General features: G+C 41.0%; 1 protein-coding gene and 1 gene segment (V, D, J or C); one reads left to right on the top strand and one right to left on the bottom strand.

Annotated features, from left to right (window-relative positions):
• Window positions 1-474: 474 nt before the first annotated feature.
• On the bottom strand, window positions 475-6,056 carry LOC139395961 (uncharacterized). The gene is made up of 2 exons (XM_071143275.1): window positions 6,016-6,056; window positions 475-1,111 (listed from the first exon to the last, which is right to left on the bottom strand). The coding sequence occupies exons 1-2, from the start codon at window positions 6,054-6,056 to the stop codon at window positions 475-477; spliced, it is 678 nt and encodes a 225-aa protein (XP_070999376.1).
• Window positions 6,057-7,547: 1,491 nt separating this feature from the next.
• LOC139395960 (Ig kappa chain V region Mem5-like) lies at window positions 7,548-20,073 on the top strand. The segment is given in 4 exon segments: window positions 7,548-7,611; window positions 7,777-8,080; window positions 18,541-18,578; window positions 19,512-20,073. Coding segments are annotated over 4 exon segments (717 nt in total).
• The last annotated feature ends 3,030 nt before the right edge of the window (window positions 20,074-23,103 follow it).

The following is a 23,103-nucleotide window of genomic DNA, read 5'->3' as shown; positions in this document are numbered from 1 at the left end:
TCACAAAGAAATAACAGCTTCTGTGGGGCTAACGGACACCTTAGATGACAAGTAATTCCACAGTTGTTGCAATTAGTTGCCATCTTTTTAGATTCAACTCTTACAAATGTGATAGTGGTGACCACAAATTCAAAATCCCTTTGAGCATCTATCATTTCCTTGTTTTCTTTCAAGACATGTTGAATTTCTTTAAGTTCGATCTGTTTGTCAAGGGTTATCTTTAGCTGATCTTCTATCCCATCAATACAAGCCTCAAGATGTCTGCGTTCCGCTAGCACTTCTTGGGTCAGCTGCAAGCTTCTTGTTTCCAGCGTTGTTAGTAGGTTGATGAACTTTGTCATGCTTTTCTCTCCCATTGCCCAATGTCTTTTATTATTTGTTATTATATGTGGATCAGCTGATCTGTTTGTGGATGATGTCATGTTGAATTTCAGTTTCTCTTTTGAACATGGAATCCCTGCTTCCTTAATGGCTTTAAGAGCAGGGGGGATGCTTGCCTCCTCTTGCAAATGTGATGAGTGCCAGGATGTTGTTTTCAATGTCTTTTCCAAATATGGAAAGGATGGACTCAAAGATGTAGCGTTGGGTGAGGGTGAGACGAACCTCATCCTCTCTAACAACAAAACAGACGGCATCAATTTGGTGCACTCCATTTTTGGACTCAAACAATTCTTGAAGGTTTTTAGTAATGAGTTGATCTTGTTCAATCCCATTTGTGTCTCCAAATCCTGGAGTGTCGATGATTGTAACTGAAAAAGGAACACGGCCCCCTTCATGGCCAAAGATGTCATACACAGTGATGGCAGTAGTTTGAGATGCAGTTTGACTCTTTTTTTCATCTGGGATTAATTGGAATCTTTTATTGTCCTCGAAATTGACCCCAAGGATGTAGTTGGCAATATAATTGATGAGAGTTGATATTCCCACTCCAGTCGCTCCCATGAGTAACACTGTTTTGTTTGCCTTCAGATTATTTGTGCCTACTGTCCATCTTCTAACTGTTCCCTCCTCATTCAGGTCTACATTGATATCTTCCAATGGATGAATTTCAATCGCCTGGTGTCTAGTTAGCGAAGGGTCTACATTTGATCCAGTGCTACAGCTTGTGGCCCTGTAATGAGAGTATACATACAGGACTATCAATCAGGAGAAAAGTATTGTCACCATGGAAACTCATTCAACCATACCATGTGCCATCTTCATAAGGAATTTGGGTCATTCCATGTGGTAATTAAGCTAATATTCATGGGATATTAGATATTTTTCTGAAATGCAGTGCAAAAACATTTCATTTAGAAGAAAGATCTTTAATTAATATTCAGACTTCTTGTTCTGTATCTAAAATGATTATCGAGAAAAAGTGTATCAAAGTTTGTATAATCATTACAACACAAATCGTGAAGGCATATTTAAGCGTGTCTGTGTGTAAGTCATCATGTGCCTGACTTTACAATTTAAAAACGGTCTAGTTATGCTGCTGCTGCTACAAAACGACTGCCTCACCTCCAATGTCCGCTGTTTCAACTTCATGTAGTAGACACACGTTGTGATCTATGTCTACAGCAGTAGTAGTACTAGCATCTACAGTATGGATAGGTAGGCTACGTGTTAGGTTTTAAATTGAGTCTAGCTAGTTAACAAATATCACGCAAATACTGGGGAATACAGTTATAATAATATATAAATAATAGCTAATTAGCTAGCCATAGCTGGTAGTGGTAGCTCATTTAAATAAATAGAAAATATTTAACCAGGTAGGCCAGTTGAGAACAAGTTCTCAATTACGACTACACCTGGCCAAGATAAAGCAAAGCAGTTCGACAAATGCAACAACACAGAGTTACACATAAACAAACGTACAGTCAATAACACAATAGAACAAATCTATGTACAGTGTGTGCAAAGGTAGAAGAGTAGGGGGGTAAGGCAATAAATAGGCAATAGAGGCGAAATAATCACAATTTAGCATTAACACTTGAGATGTGCAGATGTTGATGTGCAGTAGAGAGACTGGGGTGCAAAAGATCAAGAGGGTAAGTAATAATATGGGGATGAGGTAGTTGGGTGTGCTATTTACAAATTGGCTGTGTACAGGTACATTGATCGGTAAGCTGCTCTGAAAGGTGATGCATAAAGTTAGAGAGGGTTAGTTAGTTCTAAGGCTTTTTGAGTACTCTGGAGCACTGGAGAGATGCCAATGAAGACTGAGATTCCACCGCAAGCACCGGCCCGTGTTAATTTTATACCTATCCTTTCCCCCCTCATCCTTCATTTATAATTTTTTCCCTGGTCTGGTCTAAGGGTTCCATCTATGTATTGGGGGATTCCAGCTTCAGTGATTTTTGCAATTCATCCCAGTCATTGGCAGCAGAGAACTGGAAGGAAAGGCGGCAAAGGTAAGTGTTGGCTTTGGGGATGACCAGTGAAATATACCTGCTGGAGCGCGTGCTACGGGTTGGTGTTGCTAAGGTGACCAGTGAGCTGAGACAAGGTGGGACTTTACCTAGCAAAGACTTATAGATGACCTGGCCAGTGGGTTTGGCGACGAATATGTAGTGATGGCCAGCCAATGAGAGCATACAGGTCGCAGTGGTGGGTAGTATATGGAGCTTTGGTGACTTAACGGATGGCACTGTGATAGAATACATCCAGTTTGCTGAGTAGAGTGTTGTGGGCTATTTTGTAAATGACATTGCCGAAGTCAAGGATTGGTAGGATAGTCAGTTTTACGAGGGTATGTTTGGCAGCATGAGTGAAGGAGGCTTTGTTGCGAAATAGGACGCTGATTCTAGATTTAATTTTGGATTGGAGATGCTTAATGTGAGTCTGGAAGGAGAGTTTACATTCTAACCAGACACCTAGGTATATGTAGTTGTTCACATATTCTAGGTCAGAACCGTCCAGAGTAGTGATGCTAGTCAGGCTAGTCAGGGTGCTGGCAGCAATCGGTTGAAGAGCATGCATTTAGTTTTACTAGCATTTAAAAGCAGTTGGAGGCCATGGAAGGAGTGTTGTATGGTGTTGAAGCTCGTCTGGAGGTTAGTTAACATAGTGTCCAAAAAAGGGCCAGAAGTATACAGAATGGTGTCGTCTGCGTAGAGGTGAATCAGAGAATCACCAGAAGCAAGAGAGACATCATTGATTTATACAGAGACGAATTGAACCCTGTGGCACCCCCATAGAGACTGCCAGAGGTCCGGACAACAGGCCCTCCGATTTGACACACTGAACTCTATCTGAGAAGTAGTTGGTGAACCAGACGAGGCAGTCATTTGAGAAACCAAGGCTGTTGAGTCTGCCGAAAATAATGTGGTGATTGACAGAGTCGAAAGCCTTGGCCAGCTCGATGAATATGGCTGCACAGTATTGTCTCTTATCGATGGCGTTTATGACATCGTTTAGGACCTTGAGCGTGGCTGAGGTGCACCCATGACCAGCTCTGAAACCAGATTGCAAAGCAGAGAAGTTACGGTGGGATTCGAAATGGCCGTTAATCTGTTTGTTAACTTGGCTTTTGAAGACCTTAGAAAGGCAGGGTAGGATAGATATAGGTCTGCCGCAGTTTGGGTCTAGAGTGTCTCCCCTTTGAAGATGGGGATGACAACGGCAGCTTTCCAATCTTTGAGAATCTCAGACGATACGAAAGAGAGGTTGAACAGGCTAGTAATAGGGGTTGCAACAATTTTTGCAGATAATTTTAGAAAAAGCGGGTCCAGATTGTCTAGCCCGCTGATTTTTAGGGGTCCAGATTTTGCAGTTCTTTCAGAACATCAGCTATCTGAATTTGGGTGAAGGAGAAGTGGGGGAGGCGTGGGCGAGTTGCTGTGTGGGGTGCAGGGCTGTTGACCTGGGTAGGAGTAAGCCAGGTGGAAAGCATGGCCAGCCGTAGAAAAATGCTAATTGAAATTCTCAATTATCGTGGATTTATTGATGGTGACAGTGTTTCCTAGCCTCAGTGCAGTGGGCAGCTGGGAGGAGGTGTTCTTATTCTCCATGGACTTTACAGTGTCCCATAACTTTTTTGAGTTTGTGCTACAGGAGCCAAATTTCTGTTTGAAAATGCTAGCCTTTGCTTTCCTAACTGCCTGTGTATATTTGTTCCTAACGTCCCTGAAAAGTTGCATATCACTGGGGCTATTCGATGCTAATTGCAGTACGCCACAGGATGTTTTTAGGCTGGTCAAGGGCAGTCAGGTCTGGAATGAACCAAGGGCTATATCTGTTCCTGTTTCTAAATTTTTTAAATGGGGCATGTTTTTTTTAAGATGGTGAGGAAGGCACTTTTAAAGAATAACCAGGCATCCTCTACTGACGGGATAAGGTCAATATCCTTCCAGGATACTCGGGCCAGGTCAATTAGAAAGGCTTGCTTGCTGAAATGTTTAAGGGAGTGTTTTACGGTGATGAGGGGTCGTTGTTTGACCGCAGACCCATTACGGATACAGGCAATGAGGCAGTGATCGCTGAGATCCTGGTTGAAGACAGCAGAGGTGTATTTGCAAGGGCAAGTTGGTTAGGATGATATCTCTGAGGGTGCCCATGTTTACGGATTTGGTGTTGTACCTGGTAGGTTCATTGATCATTTGTGTGAGATTGAGGGCATCGAGCTTAGATTGTAGGATGGCCGGGGTGTTAAGCATGTCCCAGTTTAGGTCACCTAGCAGCACGAGCTCTGAAGATAGATGGGGGGCAATCAATTCACATATGGTGTCCAGAGCACAGCTGGGGGCAGAGGGAGGTCTATAGCAAGCAGCAACGGTGAGAGACTTGTTTTTGGAAAGGTGGATTTTTAAAAGTAGAAGCTTGAATTGTTTGGAACTCTGCAGGCTATCTCTGCAGTAGATTGCAACTCCGCCCCCTTTGACAGTTCTATCTTGTCTGAAAACGTTATAGTTAGGGATGGAAAGTTCAGGATTCAGACATGGCTAGGACATCCGGGTTGGCAGAGTGTGCTAAAGCAGTGAATAAAACAAACTTAGGTAGGAGGCTTCTAATGTTAACATTCATGAAACCAAGGTTTTTTCGGCTACAGAAGTCAACAAATGAGAGCACCTGGGGAGTAGGAGTGGAGCTAGGCACTGCAGGGCCTGGATTAACCTTTACATCATCAGAGGAACAGAGGAGGAGTTGGATAAGGGTACGGCTAAAGGCTATAAGAACTGGTCGTCTAGTACGTTCAGAGCAGAGAGTAAAATGAGCAGATTTCTGGGCGCGATAGAATAGATTCAAGGCATAATGTACAGACAAAGGTATGGTAGGATGTGAATACAGTGGATGTAAACCTAGGCATTTATTGATGATGAGAGATGGTCATTAGTATTTAATTAACCCAGCTCGATGTAGGTTTAGGATACTACATGATACTCAAATTTTCCCTATACCCATCGTGAGGTTACTACGACCAAGCCTTCAAATTAAAGTTTATAATGAAGGTGCACATGTCGAGAGACAAATCAGAGTAATTAAAGTGACAGACAGTGACACATTCAATACCGCATTGACACTCTTGCTTGCATCTAGCTGATCTGGGATATAATTATTAGTCCAAACGGAGTTTCTATTTGACAAATTCATGTAGGTCCATCTGCGTTTCGTTCCTTTTAAGAAGCGTTTTGCAACAATCATCAGAATGAATACACCCCTGATAACCCCCACACACAGTTCACTTTCAAACAGCAGCAGCCTTACAGCATCATCACTTTGCTTGTTGTATAATTCCTTCTCGTATCTGCGCACTCTCTTCCTCCCACCTTTTCCATTCGCTTGTGGAGTTCAGTGCACTACAAAACAGCTGTCTGTGACAAGTCCAAAAAGACCTCTCCATGCCAAACCTTTATACCATAACTGCAACACAGACTGCATCATTGTAATCATATTAGCTATTGTCATAGTTAACTAAACTACTTAGTAAACCCACAATCCAATCCATGTGTACAATCACACAGTACAGCAAGCAGTTTAGCAGTTACACCGGCGGGCCCCGGTGGTGATACATTTATAAAACCTAAAGCTTACCTTGACTTGGAAGAGTTGCAGTGTTGGATAGCCTTAGCCATCTAGCTAACATAAATAGCATCCCTCTCTATTTAAGTCAGGTTGTTAAGTAGGCCAAATTAGCTGCATTAGCTAGCTAAGTAACTGAAAGGTAAACTACAACTACAAGTACAACCAAATATAGCTATCTTTCTCTCGCTTGCTCACTCGCTCTCTCTCTCTGTCTCTGCTTCTCCTTAATTTTGAAGAGATTTATTTAAAAACTGTTAAACTATTGTCTTTCTCTCTCTTTGAGTCAACTACTCACCACACTTTATGCACTGCAGTGCTAGCTAGCTGTAGCTTATAATGTCAATACTATATTCATTCTCTGATTCTTTGATTAGATGGTCATAGTGTCAATTCATGCTGCAGGAGCTCTGATTGGTTGGAGGACGTCCTCCGGAAGAAGGAGGCGAGAACCATGAGCCTCCTAGGTTTTATATTGAAGTCTATGTACCCAGAGGAGGACAGAAAATAGCCGTCCTTCGGCTACACCATGGTGCTGTTGAGGCTACTGTAGACCATTGCAAAACAGCATGTTTTAATCAGTTATTTGGTGATATTTAGTCGAGTTTTATCTAAAAATGAAAACTTTCTAAATGTTGACTCGTTGACAAAGCCAAGTTTCATTAGAACATTGTGTGAAGTATTTGTTATGACATAGGCCTACACTTCTCAGTATAAACTTTTGTGATCCGACTTGCAATAAAAGGCCATTTGAGATCATGAGAATGTAGATGAGGTGAAAATATCATACTGTCGATTTATAGGTGTCTCAAAAAGCACAAGTAAAACCCAAGCTGATCTTCTGCTCTTAGATTTTTTTAAGGACCCAATCTGGAACATATTCAAAGGTCCATTTCTATTGGAGAAACATGGGACGATTCAGTACCATAGTTTATATGTGAACAAGAGTTTGGAGCAGTCTGACTGTGAGTCGAATGCCTTTGTATCCGATTCCCCTGGAGAATTTTGAATCCTCCATCAGCTGACCTGCTATTATGCTACATTTGCCTGTGCCACAGGTGAACGCCGGTCTCCGGCTCAGGGACAATATGTGGACTAGAGTTGTGGTGTTAACGACTCAGCTGCACTGTATCTGTTTCCTAACACAAACACACTTAAAATAAACAGTGTAAACAAGTGCTGCATTCTCACTGAGTCCAATTGGTTGTGGCTCTACAAACTCATGAAAAATCTATGTTAAAACACATTTTAAATAACCTCTATATACAAGGTTAAAGATTGACAGAATGGACCTATGCTAGAGAGGTAGCTCAAAGGCGAGGCAACATTAAGTGGCCCGCTTCATAACTCTGTCTGGCCTTGCTTTGCTCAAATCAAGAAAGCTGCATATGCAACCACATGAAGGCATTAGAGTGTGTGCATGAATGCATGTGCGCATTTGTGTAAAAGATGAGACATTTGCATAGCTGTCCTGCCTGACTGCTCCACATACATTTAAAACCCCAGTGTTGATCAGTGACTGTTCACTCCTTTCAGATCCACTGACACGCAGCACAATGATGATGTCACTGATTCTAATGCTGGGAACACTGGGACTCCTTGTTCAGGGTGAGAGACACCTTGACCAACTTTTATTCATGTTTGGTTTAGCTTCATATTTAATCATTTGGTTTTGACTGATATGTTTCATGATAGGCTTCGGAAGATTAGCAATGTCTATTTCTTGTGATAACCTTACTAATCAGCTTTCTTCACTTTTATTTTATTTTTCAGAATCAGCAGCAGATATAATTTTGACTCAGTCTCCTAAATCTCAGTCTGTTAGTCCAGGAGAGGTTGTCACTATCAGCTGTACAGCCAGTTCAGGTACTAGTAATTATCTCCACTGGTACCTGCAGAAACCTGGAGAAGCTCCTAAACTCCTGGTTTATGATGCTACAACCCGTCATTCTGGGATTCCAGGTCGTTTCAGTGGGAGTGGATCTGGTAGTCCTTATACTCATTACACTCTGACCATCAGTGGAGTCCAGGCTGAAGATGCAGGAGATTACTACTGTCAGCAGGGTTTGAGCACTCCGTTCACACAGTGTTAGAGCGTCGTACAAAAACCTCCTTCAGCTAAAGAGGAACTGCTCTGACTCAACAGCTGCAGAGCTACTAAAACTTTAGAGAACTTTATCAAAATATGACACATTATCAATCATACTATATAACTTGTAACTTGTATAACGTACTATATAACAAGATATTATGCAAAGAAATGGAAACCATTGCAATCACGCTAAGTGTCCGTTTATTTTCATAGATTCAATAATTGTATAATTTGGTCAATTAATATGAATACTGCACATCTCATGAATTTAATTTTTTTTTATTTTAAATTATAAAATGTAAATGAATAGAAGTGTTGCATTTAATACATAGACATCTATTTGACCCCAACCCAGATAGGTCCTACACATTGAATCAATATTTGAATTTGAAAACAAAACAAGTAAGGCTTTTATGTTTTTGTATTCACAACTAAAGTCAGTTATGAGATACATTTATCTCCTAATGTTAACACACGTCCTAACTGTGAGTCATAAAGTGTTTTTTTGTCTCTTTCTGTGTGTTTCTATCTCCTATTGGAGGTTGTGTTCATGGCTGGGGCTCCTCTGATCTCTGGTCAGTATGAGTAAGGGAGACTTCCAGTAGAATCCTGCTGGATTGCAACTCTAGTTTGGAACACTCTTCTCTCTGGAGCTTCATTCACAAACACACTGGGACCCGGAGGATACTGAGTTGTAGAGGATGCTTCTCTTTTGAAGACGATGTTGAACAAAGTGTTAGAAGTAAAGATTGGGATACATTTTCTGTTATGTTCAGGACATCAGGTACTGATTTACCGCTGTTCATGACTGATCTCTGAAAGTTGAACCTGTCTGACCCAACTCAACTATTCATCACACTGTCCCAACCCAACTTCTACACCCCTTCAACCCTGAAAGAGTGAAGGAAGTCATATTGATTCCAATTTAAGAAGCACCCCTTTCATATGATTAAACAGTACATACATAAATGCACATAGCTAACCATACAGTATTAAACCCATCAAAATAACCTTTGAGTAAAGTTCCCCATTTCAGCATTATACAAAGTCTGCTTCGACAGCCCATGTTCAGTTCTCTAGTCAAATATACAGCTGCCCCAGTCCCAGAGGAGTTGACTTCAGGGGATTGTGGTGGAGTGGAAACTCAAATTTGCATGGCCAAAGTGACTGCCACACTCCCAGAATAAAGCAGTACCATGGCCTGATGTTCACCTGTCCCCAGAGAGTAATCAGTGAATTCTTCAGTGTAGGTATCAACCATGGCTTCTGTATTTGTAAAATCATGAAGACTAGTGAGTTTAAAGCACATGGCTTCAGTTTTGGTATAATCATGACCATTGAGTGTAGAGCACATAGCTTTACTATCGCTGCAGATATCATTTTGAGGGGTACCAAATTTGGCCCAATAAGCCATGCATTCTTTGAGAGAGGTTCATAGACTGAAATGTATTAGTCAAATAATTTACTATTGGTCATGAATATCTCCATGTGTAATGGTAAAACTCATTTGATAAGGATATCCAGGCAACAATATTAAGGATGGACAAAGTATTTATTATCTCAACATGTCAGAACCAACAGTATTACAGAAAAGCTAATAATTTTTTTTGTATTTTTGTCCATTAAGATAAAATCAAACTGATCAGAAATACAGTGTAGACATTGTTAATGTTGTAAATGACTATTGTAGCTAGAAACTGGATATTTTTTAATGGAATATCTACATGGGCGTACAGAGGCCCATTATCAGCAACCATCACTCCTGTGTTCCAATGGCACGTTGTGTTAGCTAATCCAAGTTTATAATGTTAATAAATCATTAGAAAACCCTTTTGCAATTATGTTAGGACAGCTGAAAACTGTTGACCTGATTAAAGAAGCAATAAAACTGGCCTTCTTTAGACTAGTTGAGTATCTGGAGTATCAGCTTCCAGTCTGAGGGGATGCCATTGTTGGCCAGGCACATGAAAGTGGCCTTCCCCTGCTGCAGCTCCACGCTGGAGGGGGGCAGGACTGTCAGGGTTGGACCAACGTCACCTAGGAGACAGATAGTTAGGGAGAGGGGAGCTAACGATCAAATCACCAGATTGATACGACAATATTGCTGCAGCAGTTTCAAATCTTAGCTGTAAATTAAGGTTTTTCCATTCGTAGGCTTCTGTTCTTTAAACTGACAGTTCATTTATAATTCCTTATGTCACTCTTTCACTTCCCTTTGAGTAGCTACTGAAGCATATTATAACTACATGAGATGACTGAAAATACAATCAACTATCTTCAAAATTTTATTATTTACAATGTGAAATATTTCAGCATACTTCTCACTTATTGTAATGCTGCAGAGTAATAAAATGCTAAATAAACTAAAGTTTTAAAAAAATGAACGCAATAAAATAACAATAAACGGGCTACAGTGCATTCGGAAAATATTCAGACCCATTGACTTTTTCCACATTTTGTTACTTTACAGCCTTATTCTAAAATGGATTAAATTATTTTGTTTCTTCATCTATCTACACACAATACCCCATAAAGAGAAAGCAAAAACAGATTTTTAGAAATGTAAATATGACATTTACATAAGTACTCAAACCCTTTACTCAGTACTTTGTTGACGCACCATTGGCAGCGATTACAACCTTGAGTCTTCTTGGGTATGACGCTACAAGCTTGGCACACATTTATTTGGGGAGTTTCTCCCACTCTTCTCTGCAGATCCTCTCAGGCTATGTCAGGTTGGATGGGGAGGGTTACTGCACAGCTATTTTCAGGTCTCTCCAGAGATGTTCTGTCGGGTTAAAGTCTGGGATCTGGCTGGGCCACCCAAGGACATTCAGAGACTTGTCCCGAAGCCACTCCTATGTTGTTTTGGCTGTGTGCTTAAGGTTGTTTACTGTCGGAAGATAAACCTTCACCCCAGTCTGAGGTCCTGAGTGCTCTGGAACAGATTTGCATCAAGGATCTCACTGTACTTTGCTCCAGTTATCTTTCCCTCGATCCTGACTAGTGTCCAAGTCCCTGCCGCTGAAAGACATCCCCGCAGCATGGTGCTGCCACTACCGTGCTTCACCGTAGAGATGGTGCAAGGTTTCCTCCAGACGTGACGCTTGGCATTCAGGCCAAAGAGTTAGATCTTGGTTTTATCAGACCAGAGAATCTTGTTTCTCATAGACTGAGAGTCCTTTAAGTGCATTTTGGCAAACCCCAAGCAGGCTGTCATGTGCCTTTTACTGAGGAGTGGGTTCCGTCTGGCCACTCTACCATAATGGCCTGATTGGTGGAGTGCCACAAAGATGATTGTCCTTCTGGAAGGTTCTCCCATCTCCACAGAGGAATTCTGGAGGTCTGTCAGAGTGACCATTGGTTTCTTGGTCACCCTGACCAAGGCCCTTCTCCCACGATTACTCAGTATTGTTATTGTGAAGTGGACAAGTCTAGGAGTAGCAACAGCTCATCCGGGAAGTGTTAGGCCACACAAGCTCACAGAACGGAACCGCCGAGTGCTGAAGCGCGTAAAAAATCGTCTTTTCCTCGGTTGCAACACCGACTACCGAATTCTAAACTGCCTCAGGAAGCAATGCCAGCAAAATAACTGTTTGTTGGGAGATTCAAGAAATGGGTTTCCTTGGCTGAGCAGCCACACACAAGCATAAGATCACCTTGCGCAATTCCAAGCGTTCTCTGGAGTGATGACTCACACTTCACCATCTGGCAGTCTACGAATCTACAGCATACAATGACATCTAGACGATTCTGTGATTCCAACTTTGTGGCAAAACGTTGGGGAACGCCCTTTCCTGTTTCAGCATGACAATGCCCTTGTGCACAAAGTGAGGTCCATACAGAAATGGTTTGTTGAGATTGGTGTGGAAGAACTTGACTGGCCTGCACAGAGCCCTGACCTCAACCCCATCGAACACTTTTGGGATGAATTGGAAGGAATGGTCTGTTCCATATCTTCAATCAAATTAAACATGTACAACTGTGACATTACAATGTTTAATGCTATTTTTCATCAGTTGTTTTATATGAAATGTAATTTCCACCACACTCTGTCATTGCCACAATGCTAATTCATCACCATCACAGTACATATTTTTGAGGCAAAGGTGTATTAAAATACAATTGATATTGACTATTTTTCCCATATGTGGACCGTATATGCGTGTTCTTAAGATAACTCCTAAAATAATCTAAAATAATACAATTTTAATGTGGTAAATTCAGGTTTCTAAGTATCATTAAGGCACATATGGACATTTGACATGACAATGATGAATACATTTAATTAAGAGAACTTCCAAATAGTAAAGTCATACATGAAAAAAATCTAATTTGTGTGAAATGTTATACAAAATACCTTAGGCACAATTTCTGTAAATTCCCTTTCAGCTAAAATAGAAAATGTTATGACGTGGTGGTAATGACATTTCCCCTCTGGTATTTGGGGAAACTGATTAAAAGCTTTATATTCTTTAATAGTATGGTCTTAGCCACTAGTAGATCTTGTTTCCAGACAGAGTGACGAACATTTTCAGAAAGATAAAAAGCAGTTTCAATATGTTTAATTTTCAAAAACATTTAACATCCAAACGTGCCCGTATTCGTAAAATCAACCGGCTATGAAACGAAACAGCAGAAATACTTTGAAAAAGAGCTACTGCAGTATTTTTCTGACCCTAACATAAGGCGTGTCATGCCAAATAGTGTCCCCTTGCCAAATAGTGTCCCCCTCTACGTCACAATGGGATTCGATGAGTTCTGGCTTCTGCTGCTAGGGCTGTTGCTTGAACTTGAAACATTCTGACCGGATTACGTAATGAATCAAAGCGTCCGTTGCTATGCTGGTTGCCTGGTTACCTCGTAGCGGTCGCGAAGGAAGGAGGACGCCGACAGTTCTAGTTCTATTTCACCTCAGAAGCACTCGCTTAGTCCGCGCAAAAATTATTACCTCCGAATTGCTCTCCAAGGACGGTGTTTTTGACGGTGACAACCTGCTGACTACCTGCTGCTTCAGTGGACCGAAGAGACTGGAAAGAGAACACTATTTCTTTACCATATATTTGTTTTTATATAAATAAGTACATATTGTTTAATAGGAATAAAGCTGTTTTTTAAGGTGTTTTATATAGATTTTATAGTGACATTGCTAGCTACTTATTTACCTCAGCCAGACAGTTTTATTTAGCTAAAGTCGTTATCTAAATTAGCTATCTAGCTGTTATTGTAGCTGCTTTCTGTTTTGTCTAGCTAGCTAACTTTTTTTTCTTTTTCTAGCTAGCTAACTGTTATTGTAGCTGCTTTCGGTTTGTATGTAGCTTGTACTTTAATGGCATCCTCGAAAATATTGTATCTTTCCAACCAGACACGCATCATTCGTAGGGGGGGCAGAGAAATTCACAATTCAGTGTAACGTTAAGCAGTTAATTTCTGTTACTGTTAGATAACTGGAAGTATTTATGAACAACCATTTAACAACAATTTATTTTTCATCTAGCTAACGTTAGTTGGTCATCTACATGTTGCTAGCTATACATTTAGTTATATGTCAGTCAGATTTAGGTATCTAGCTATAAGTTAACCCTGATCAATCAAATGGATAAGTGTAAACAATTATGGTAACTCCAACTGCCCTTAACTAAATGTAGGTGTCTTTGTTTGACAGAGCGAGACCCATACAGAAAGAGGGAGAGGAAGAAAGTGAGAAAGAAAGTGACAGAGGGAGAGAGAGAGGTGGGAAGAGAGTGAAAAACAGAGAGAGAAATGAAGAGCGAGAGAAACAGAAAGAGAAAGACATCAGTGCAAACTTACTTAGACTTAGTATTTCAACAACTCTTCTCTTCCAATTTGTTAGGCAATCACATGTACCTACCGGGGAAGGATGGCCAGCCACACAGGAGAGTGATTTTCACCAAGGAGGAAATGGAGGCCGTGTTGACAGAGATGCATGCTGGACATTTCGGAGTGAATCGCATGATTGCCAAAATCAACGGTCAACCACTGAAATCCCTGACGCCTTACACTTCGGTGAAGCCCGTGAGACAAAGTATGATAAGCCTTGGTTGACATTTGAGAAAGCAATAAATGGTTGTTATGCTGAGCTCATGAAAAAAGACAAGCCAGTGTATGAATCAAATGGATTTGCGTATGAATGGAGTGGAAATTAACTGATTTTGTGATCTGCTATGTAAGCAACTTTAATGTGTCAAGCAGATTACACGTTTTCATTGCCATTTCCGAAACGTAGCAACGTGTTTAAGACATGGATTTCATGTTGTAATGTTAACAAGGTACCAAAATGTGGTTCGAATTAATGTTTTCATTTTATTAGCTAAACAAAACTTGTTTAAACAGTGAATAAATCAGCCTTGATTGCATAGCGATGATGAAAAGAACGTAATTTAGGCTGTAATGATCTCCAAAATTTGAATCATTAGGTAATCACACCTTTGATATAGCAACGGACGCTAATAGTTTGTCAAATCCCATCGTGACGTAGAGGGGGACCCTATTTGGCTGGGGGACATTATTTGGCATGACAGGCCCAACAAATTATCCACCAGCCAATGTGACTGGTGAAATACACATTCTTGCGTTACTCTACCCACATTTGGCAGGTGGCTGGTGTTCATTTTATGCCCTACATAGGACACTGAGAAGATAGTTTCAAGCTATATATACACTGAACAAAAACATTAACGCAACATGCAACAATTTCAAAGATTTTACTGAGTTACAGTTCATATAAGGAAATCAGTCAATTGAAATAAATAAATTAGACCCTAATCTAGGGATACAGATATGCATCTGCTGGTCACAGATACCTTTAAAAAAAGTAGGGGAGTGGATCAGAAAACCAGTCCGTATGTGGTAAAAAATAAAATTTGCCTCATCCAGCATGACACATCTCCTTCACATAGAGTTGATCAGGCTGTTGATTGTGGCCTGTTGAATGTTGTCCCACTCCTCTTCAATGACTGTACAAAGTTGCTGGATATTGGTGGGAACACACTGTCATACACGTCAATCCAGAGCATCCCAAACATGCTCAATAGGTGACCTGTTTGGTGAATGAGTATGCAGGCCATGGAAGAACTGGAAAATGTTCAGCTTCCAGAAAATGTGTATAGATCCTTGCGTCATGGGGTCGTGCATTATCATGCTGAAACATGAGGTGATGTTGTCAGATGACTGGCAAGACAATGGGCCTCAGGATTTCATCACGATATCTCTGTGCATTCAAATGCCCATTGATAAAATGCAATTGTGTTCGTTGTCCGTAGCTTATGCCTTCCCACACCATAAACCCACTGCCACCATGGGGCACTCTGTTCACAAAGTTGACAGCAACAAACCGCTCGCCCACATGACACCATACACATGGTCTGCAGTTGTGAGGCTGGTTGGAAGTACTGCCAAATTCTCTGAAACTACATTGGATGCGGCTTATGGTAGAGACAGGAACATTTAATTATCTGGTAGACATTCCTGCAGTCAGAATGCCAATTGCACGGTCCCCCAAACTTGAGACATTTGGTTGTGTGACAAAACTGCACATTTTAGAGTGGCCTTTTATTTCCCCCAGCAAACGCTGCACCTGTGTAATGATCATTCTGTTTAATCAGCTTATTTATATGCCACACCTGTCAGGTGGATAGATTCTCTTGGTAAAGTAGAAATGCTCATTAACTAGGATGTAAACAAATTTGTGCACAACGTTTGAGAGAAATAAGCTTTTTGTGCTTATGGACAATTTCTGTAATCCTTTAATTCAGCTCATTAAACATGGGACCAGGACTTTGTGTGTTGCGTTTATATTTTTGTTCAGTATACAGTATATGGGCAAAACGTCTACTGCAGATTGTGGATGTGTCTAGGGGCCAGCCTCTACGTTTTGTATATTTTACCACCATTATGAATTCATAATTTTTCTTTTGACTTTAACAGTGTGTAAAAAGTTGATCTGAACTTTTGACAGATAAATGGATGAGTAATGAATTCTTCATGCATTTCATCCGCCTTTGTCCGTGAATGTATGGACATGTTTCAATGCTGCCATCTAGTGGTAAGGTAAGGGTGATAAGGGTAGAAGAACATTTCAAACATGCCACTTGTCACTCACTGGTTGAATCAACGTTGTTTCCACGTCATTTCAATGACATTATGTTGAACCAATGTGGAACAGACATTGAATTGACATCTGTGCCCAGTATACAATATGGATGGGTGGGTCTGTCGTTCTAGGCTAACAATGCAGAAGACAGAAAAGAGAACATTTGCGCGTTCGAGCGGATCACTTTTGTGATCTCGGTTGACCATCCAAAGTCTGTTGTATTATGGGGATAAAATAAATCTGATTTCCTCCTACATGACAACTGCGTAAACTTTACAAAAACCATGTGATCAAAGGTCATGAAGTTTTGACTGTAGTTGACTGCAAGTTTCTGCAGTTTCTCCTCACCAGTTGCAAATTGCAGCCATCGCCTGCGTTGTGGGAGGCTCTATTGTCAACCAATCATTAGGGTGTTGTTGTTTGACCCATATGAACGTGACCAAAGACATGACTGAAACAGCATTTCCACAATTCATGTGATATTTGAGTCTCTCACACCAATTGATTGTACATTTTCAGGTTGTGACTGTGTGATATGTGGGTTAGAGACATTATGTTTATTTTGACATTATGAAGAAAAACTTTTGCAGATGCACCTCTCCCCAACTTCACTCCTTGGGCTTGTTCGACATTTAGGCGACTGCCAACTGACTGATCTACAAATCACCTTCCATCATAAATAATGTCTCATTATTATTTGTAGGTCAGTCAGTCACCATTTACCCATGATACATTACGGTTTTGATCCTCTCGAACAATCCCCTTGACTTTTGTTTACAGTTGGTTGCTTTCGCCTTACCGCTCAATATTAGGAAATTGTCCTTCATGTTTTGTGCACTCAGTGTATAGTGTCATAACCCAAGAATTAAAGCAATTCTAATGTCCAGCAACCTTGCCAGCAGGCATGCCAGCTAATATAGTAAGATTAGCTGCTCTAACTTCATTGATACTGCCTGAACTGGCTTGGTAGCTAATCATGAGGTTGGGAAATTAGGAACCCATGAAGCTGGCTAGCTGAAGCTAACTTAATAAAATTGATAGGTGGCTAGTATTACCAAGAAACAATACAACATTTTAGTTGTATTTATTAATCCATGAAGGCTACATAGCTTGATCAAATTCATTTACAAACATATATCCTGCGAGTCCTGCCCATCACAGGAGAGCTAAAATCGAATAAAATTATGATGATACTGTTTTCACGCCGTAGAGAATCTAGGGTCCTGCCTAGCATATGTGTGCTCCGTGGTGCAGGAACAACTTACTAGGGACAGTGGTGGGGGGGAGGGACTATTTGGCTGTTGCAGTCAGAGTGCCTCCTCCACAATACCGCTGACAGATCTTTTTTATAAATAACTATGTAAGAATTTGGGCTTGTGACATTTTCCACATTTTGTTGTGTAACAAGGTGGGACTCAGATGGATTTAATTGTCCATTTTTGTCAACAATCTAAGTGAAAAATGGATTTAATTGTCATTTTAAGTCAAATCTGTAATTATATGTAGGCCACTCGGGAACATTCAATGTTGTCTTGGTAAGCAACTCCAGTGTATATTTGGCCTTGTGTTTTAGGTTATTGTCCTGCTGAAAGGGGAATTTGTCTCCCAGTGTCTATTGGAAAGCAGGCTGAACCAGGTTTTCCTCTAGGATTTTGCTTGTGCTTAGCTCCATTCCATTTAATTTATCCCCACAAAAACTCCCTAGTCCTTACTGATGACAAGCATACCCATAACATGATGCAGCCACCACCATGCTTGAAATTAAGAAGTGTGGTACTCAGTGATGTGTTTTGTTGGATTTTCCCCAAACATAACGCTTTGTATTCAGGACATAAAATTAGAGAGGAGCTAGTCATTCAAAAAACATTTGAAACACTATTATAACTTGTCACGTGACTTGTTAACCACATTTTTACTGCCAAACTTATTTAGGCTTGTCATAACAAAGGGGTTGAATACTTATTGACTCACGCCATTTCAGCTTTTCATTTATAAATCATTTGTAAAAATTAAAATAAAAAAAAACATTTTGGGGTATTCATTATGGGGTATTTTGTGAGGTTCCACAAAATCTCAATGTATTCAACTGTTAAACAACAAAATGTGGAAAAAGTCAAAGGGTGTGAATACATTCTGGAGGCACTGTGTATCAACATAGTCCAAAGCAGTTTTCAAAATGTAGATAGTTCAATGGGGAACGTGAATGTGTCCAGTCTACTGAAGTTCCAGAGTGTACCAGTAGGGGGAATCAATTCCATGTCTCTGTTACCATTCCCCTCTGTGTCTGTCTAGAGGTTTTTGTACAGCCAGTCAATCAGAATCTATCACTGTGGTGGACTTTCGGTGGAGGGACCAAACTGAGTGTTGGCAGTAAGTATTCAAATCTAGCAAAAGCAGTGTCTCTATAGTGTCAGAGGTTTTTGTACGGCCGCTGAATGAGATTGTATCACTGTGGTACACTTTTGGTGGAGGCACTAGACTGGATGTTGGAAGTAAGTTTACCTACCTCTAATGAAGAAAATGTTCTGACCTTGCATATAGATGCACTGATGATCTTGTGAGAAAGATTAAAATTGAAAGAAATGCTATGCATGGTTATGTTTGAAGTAAAATAGTTATTCTCTTCATACGAGTCACCAAATAACTTTAGGTTAGACCTCAAATATTAAGCTATTGTTTTTGGTTAAGTAACCCTTTCTCGTAAATAATATAACTATTCATTTTATTTGAATGTGTCTTTTAAATGTATATGATTGTTGTAAGATGGTTATACTCTACTTAAATGAAGACTCCTTCAGCATTCAGCTGCAAGGTATTGCTTAGCGTTTAAATCTTAAATGTTTTAGTGTGTCTTTTAAATTAAATGTATGTCATTGTTAGATGGTTGCAGTCAAGTAGGCATATTTTAAACTAATTTTAAATACATTCATAATTTAAGAATTGTTCTTTAAAATAATAATTAATATTGAAATGCGGTTTGATTCTTAAGAGTTTAATCCATTACAATGAGGGAGAAGTATACTGAAATATTCCACATTTTAAATCGTTACATTTTGAAGATAGTTGAATGTATTTTCAGTCATCTCACGTAGTTATAATATGCTTCAGTAGCTACTCAAAGGGAAGTGAAATAGTGACAGAAAGACTGATAAACTAACTGTCTGTTTGAGGATCAGAAACCTACTGATGGAAAAAAAAATGTAATTTACAGCTAAGATGTTAAACTGCTGCATCAATATTGTCGTATTAATCTAGTGATTGATTGATAGTTCCCCTCTCCCTAACTTCCCACCTGTCTCCTAGGTGACGTTCGTCCCACCCTGACAGTCCTGCCCCCCTCCAGTGTGGAGCTGCAGCAGGGGAAGGCCACTCTCATGTGCCTGGCCAACAAGGGCTTCCCCTCAGACTGGAAGCTGAGCTGGAAGGTGGACGGCAGCAGCAGTGACACGTGGGAGGTGACCGGGAGCCCCGGGGTCCTGGAGAAGGACGGCCACTACAGCTGGAGCAGCACCCTGACCCTCCCTGTCGACCAGTGGAAGAAGGTGGGCTCTGTGACCTGTGAGGCCACCCAGGGCTCCCAGTCTCCGCTCTCTGAGACACTGAGGAGAGACCAGTGTTCTGATTAATGAGCTCCCCCCTCTGACTACACTTTTTTTACTCTGTTCTGCACTCAGCATCTCTCCTTCTTACTGATCCAGCACTACTACCACACTGGTCTGGTTCTGGGCTGGGCCTTACTCCAGAATATCTGTCTGATTCTGATGTCAAAGTTCTGCTTGGCTTTCTTACATTTGTTATAATCTTTATTCCTGTAATACTGTTGGTTCTGACATGCTGAGATAATAAATACTTTTCCCATCCTTAATATTGTTGCCTGGATATCCTTATAATGGTTTTACCATTATATATGGATACATTTATGTATAATGTATATTATGTATAAAGAAAATCCTTATACATTTCAGTCAATGAACCTCTCTCATAGGGTGCATGGCAATAGGGCCAATTGTGTTACCTGTCAAAGTGATACCTGCAGTGATACTGAAGTCATGTGCTCTAAACTCACTGGTCTTAATTATAATATAAATACTGAAGCCATGGGCTTTAAACTCACTGGTCTTCATGGTGATACTAATACTGAAGCCATCATTGATACTAATACTGAAAAAATCACTGAAACTCTCTGGGGACACGTGAACATCTGGCCTTGTTCACGGTACTGCTCTATTCTGGGAGTGTGGAAATCACTCTGGTCATGCAAATCTGAGTTCCACTCCACCACAGCTCACAATGTCCTGAAGACAAATCCTCTGGGACTGGGGCAGCTGTGAACATGGGTGGGGGAAGCAGACTTTACATTGGACTTTGCATAACGTTCAAATGGGGAATTCTACTCAAGGGGATTTTTATGGGTTTTATACTGTGTGGTTAACTGTGTACTACTATGCACTGTTAAGTCGAATGAAAAGGGGGCTTCTTAAATTGGAATCAATATGACTTACTTCACTCTTTCAGGGTTGAAGGGGTATAGAAGTTGAATATGGACTGTGAGATGAGTAGTTGAATTTGTTCAGACAGGTTAAACCTTCAGAGATCAATCATAAACAGAGGTGTAAAATCAGAACCTGATGTCCTGAACATAACAGGAAACACATCCCAATCTTTACTTATAACACTTTGTTCAGCATCTTCTTCAAAAGAGAAGCATCCTCTACAGCTCAGTATCCTCCGTATCCCAGTGTGTTTGTGAATGAAGCTCCAGAGATGAAACAAAAGTGAAGAATGACTGCTTAGGAAGGTTATCACAAAAAATAGACATTGCCACTTTTCCAACGCCTATCAAGAAACATATCAGGCAAAATCACGATTTATGTTTTTTATTCAGCAATATTCACAAACTAAGTTTAAATTGGAGGCTAAACCAAACATAAATCAAAGTCGGTCGAAGTGTCTCTCACCCTGAACAAGGAGCCCCAGTGTTACCCAGCATTAGAATCAGTGACATCATCATTGTGCTGCGTGTCAGTGGCTCTGAAAGGAGTGAACTGTCACTGATCAACACTGGGGTTTTAAAAGTATGTGGAGCAATGAGTCAAAACACATTTTTCATGCCCTACCTGGATGTTTGAGCTAAAAAGTCATGTGGAGGGATATCTTATCTCTCCTGTAGGTAGATGAATTGATGGTATGACAGTAAACACTAAAGTGTTTTCTCATTCTCTGCTTCTCACGTTATGCGGGTCAATATTTGACAGGATAGAACAAAGATGATAAGCGGGACTCACTGGACCTGACCAGATTCAGAGTGTTTAATAGTCAAATGTACAGGGTTGCAGGTGTGATTGTGGGGTACAGTAAAACAAATATTAGGCTCTGAGCTTCAACATGCAGGACTAAGTGAAATGTAAAAAATTAAAATGGTAATAAAATATAAAATGCACTAAATACAGTCGTGGCCAAAAGTTTTGAGAATGACACAAATATTCATTTTCGCAAAGTCTGCTGCCTCAATTTGTATGATGGCAATTTGCATATACTCCAGAATGTTATGAAGAGTGATCAGATGAATTGCAATTCATTACAAAGTCCCTCTGCCATGCAAATGAACTGAATCCCCAAAAAACATTTCCACTGCATTTCTGCAGAAGGCTTCAGGGTGCCCAAGACCGTCTCATAAAGTTTATTCAGCTGCGGGATCAGGGCAACACCAGTACAGAGATTGCTCAGGAATGGCAGCAGGCAGGTGTAAGTGCATCTATCTACATTGAGGCGAAGACCTTTGGAGGATGGCCTGGTGTCAAGTAGGGCAGCAAAGAAGCCACTTCTCTCCAGGAAAAACATCAGGGACAGACTGATATTCTGCAAAAGGTACAGGGATTGGACTGCTGAGGACTGGGGTAAGTCATTTTCTCTGATGAATCCCCATTTCGATTGTTTGGGGCATCTGGAAAAAAGCTTGTTCGGAGATTACAAGGTGAGCGCTACCATCAGTCCTGTGTCATGCCAACAGTAAAGCATCCTGAGACCATTCATGTGTGGGGTTGATTCTCAGCCAAGGGAGTGGGCTCACTCACAATTTTGCCTAAGAACACAGCCATGAATGAAGAATGGTACCAACACATCCTCCGAGAGCAACTTCTCCCAACCATCCAGGAACAGTTTGGTGACAAATAATTCCTTTTCCAGCATGATGGAGCACCTTGCCAAGGCAAAAGTGATAACTAAGTGGCTCGGGGAACAAAACATCGCCAGTGGCGAATTTGCCAATCTTGGTGTTCTCTGGCAAATGAAAAACGTCCTGCACGGTGTTGGGCTGTAAGCACAACCCCCACCTGTGGACGTTGGGCCCTCATACCACCCTCATGGAGTCTGTTTCTGACCGTTTGAGCAGACACATGCACATTTGTGGCCTGCTGGAGGTCATTTTGCAGGGCTCTGGCAGTGCTCCTCCTGCTCCTCCTTGCACAAAGGCGGAGGTAGCGGTCCTGCTGCTGGGTTGTTGCCCTCCTACGGCCTCCTCCACATCTCCTGATGTACTGGCCTGTCTCCTGGTAGCGCCTCCATGCTCTGGACACTACGCTGACAGATACAGCAAACCTTCTTGCCACAGCTCGCATTGATGTGCCATCCTGGATGAGCTGCACTACCTGAGCCACTTGTGTGGGTTTTAGACTCCGTCTCATACTACTACTAGAGTGAAAGCACCGCCAGCATTCAAAAGTGACCAAAACATCAGCCAGGAAGCATAGGAAATGAGAAGTGGTCTGTGGTCACCACCTGCAGAACCACTCCTTTATTGGGGGTATCTTGCTAATTGCCTATAATTTCCACCTGTTGTCTATTCCATTTGCACAACAGCATGTAACATTTATTGTCAATCAGTGTTGCTTCCTAA

Source organism: Oncorhynchus clarkii, unplaced genomic scaffold (assembly GCF_045791955.1).
Source record: "Oncorhynchus clarkii lewisi isolate Uvic-CL-2024 unplaced genomic scaffold, UVic_Ocla_1.0 unplaced_contig_13835_pilon_pilon, whole genome shotgun sequence".
Taxonomy (NCBI): Eukaryota; Metazoa; Chordata; class Actinopteri; order Salmoniformes; family Salmonidae; genus Oncorhynchus; species Oncorhynchus clarkii.
Note: the sequence above shows the minus strand (reverse complement) of the source record. Positions and strands in the feature narration are given on the sequence as shown.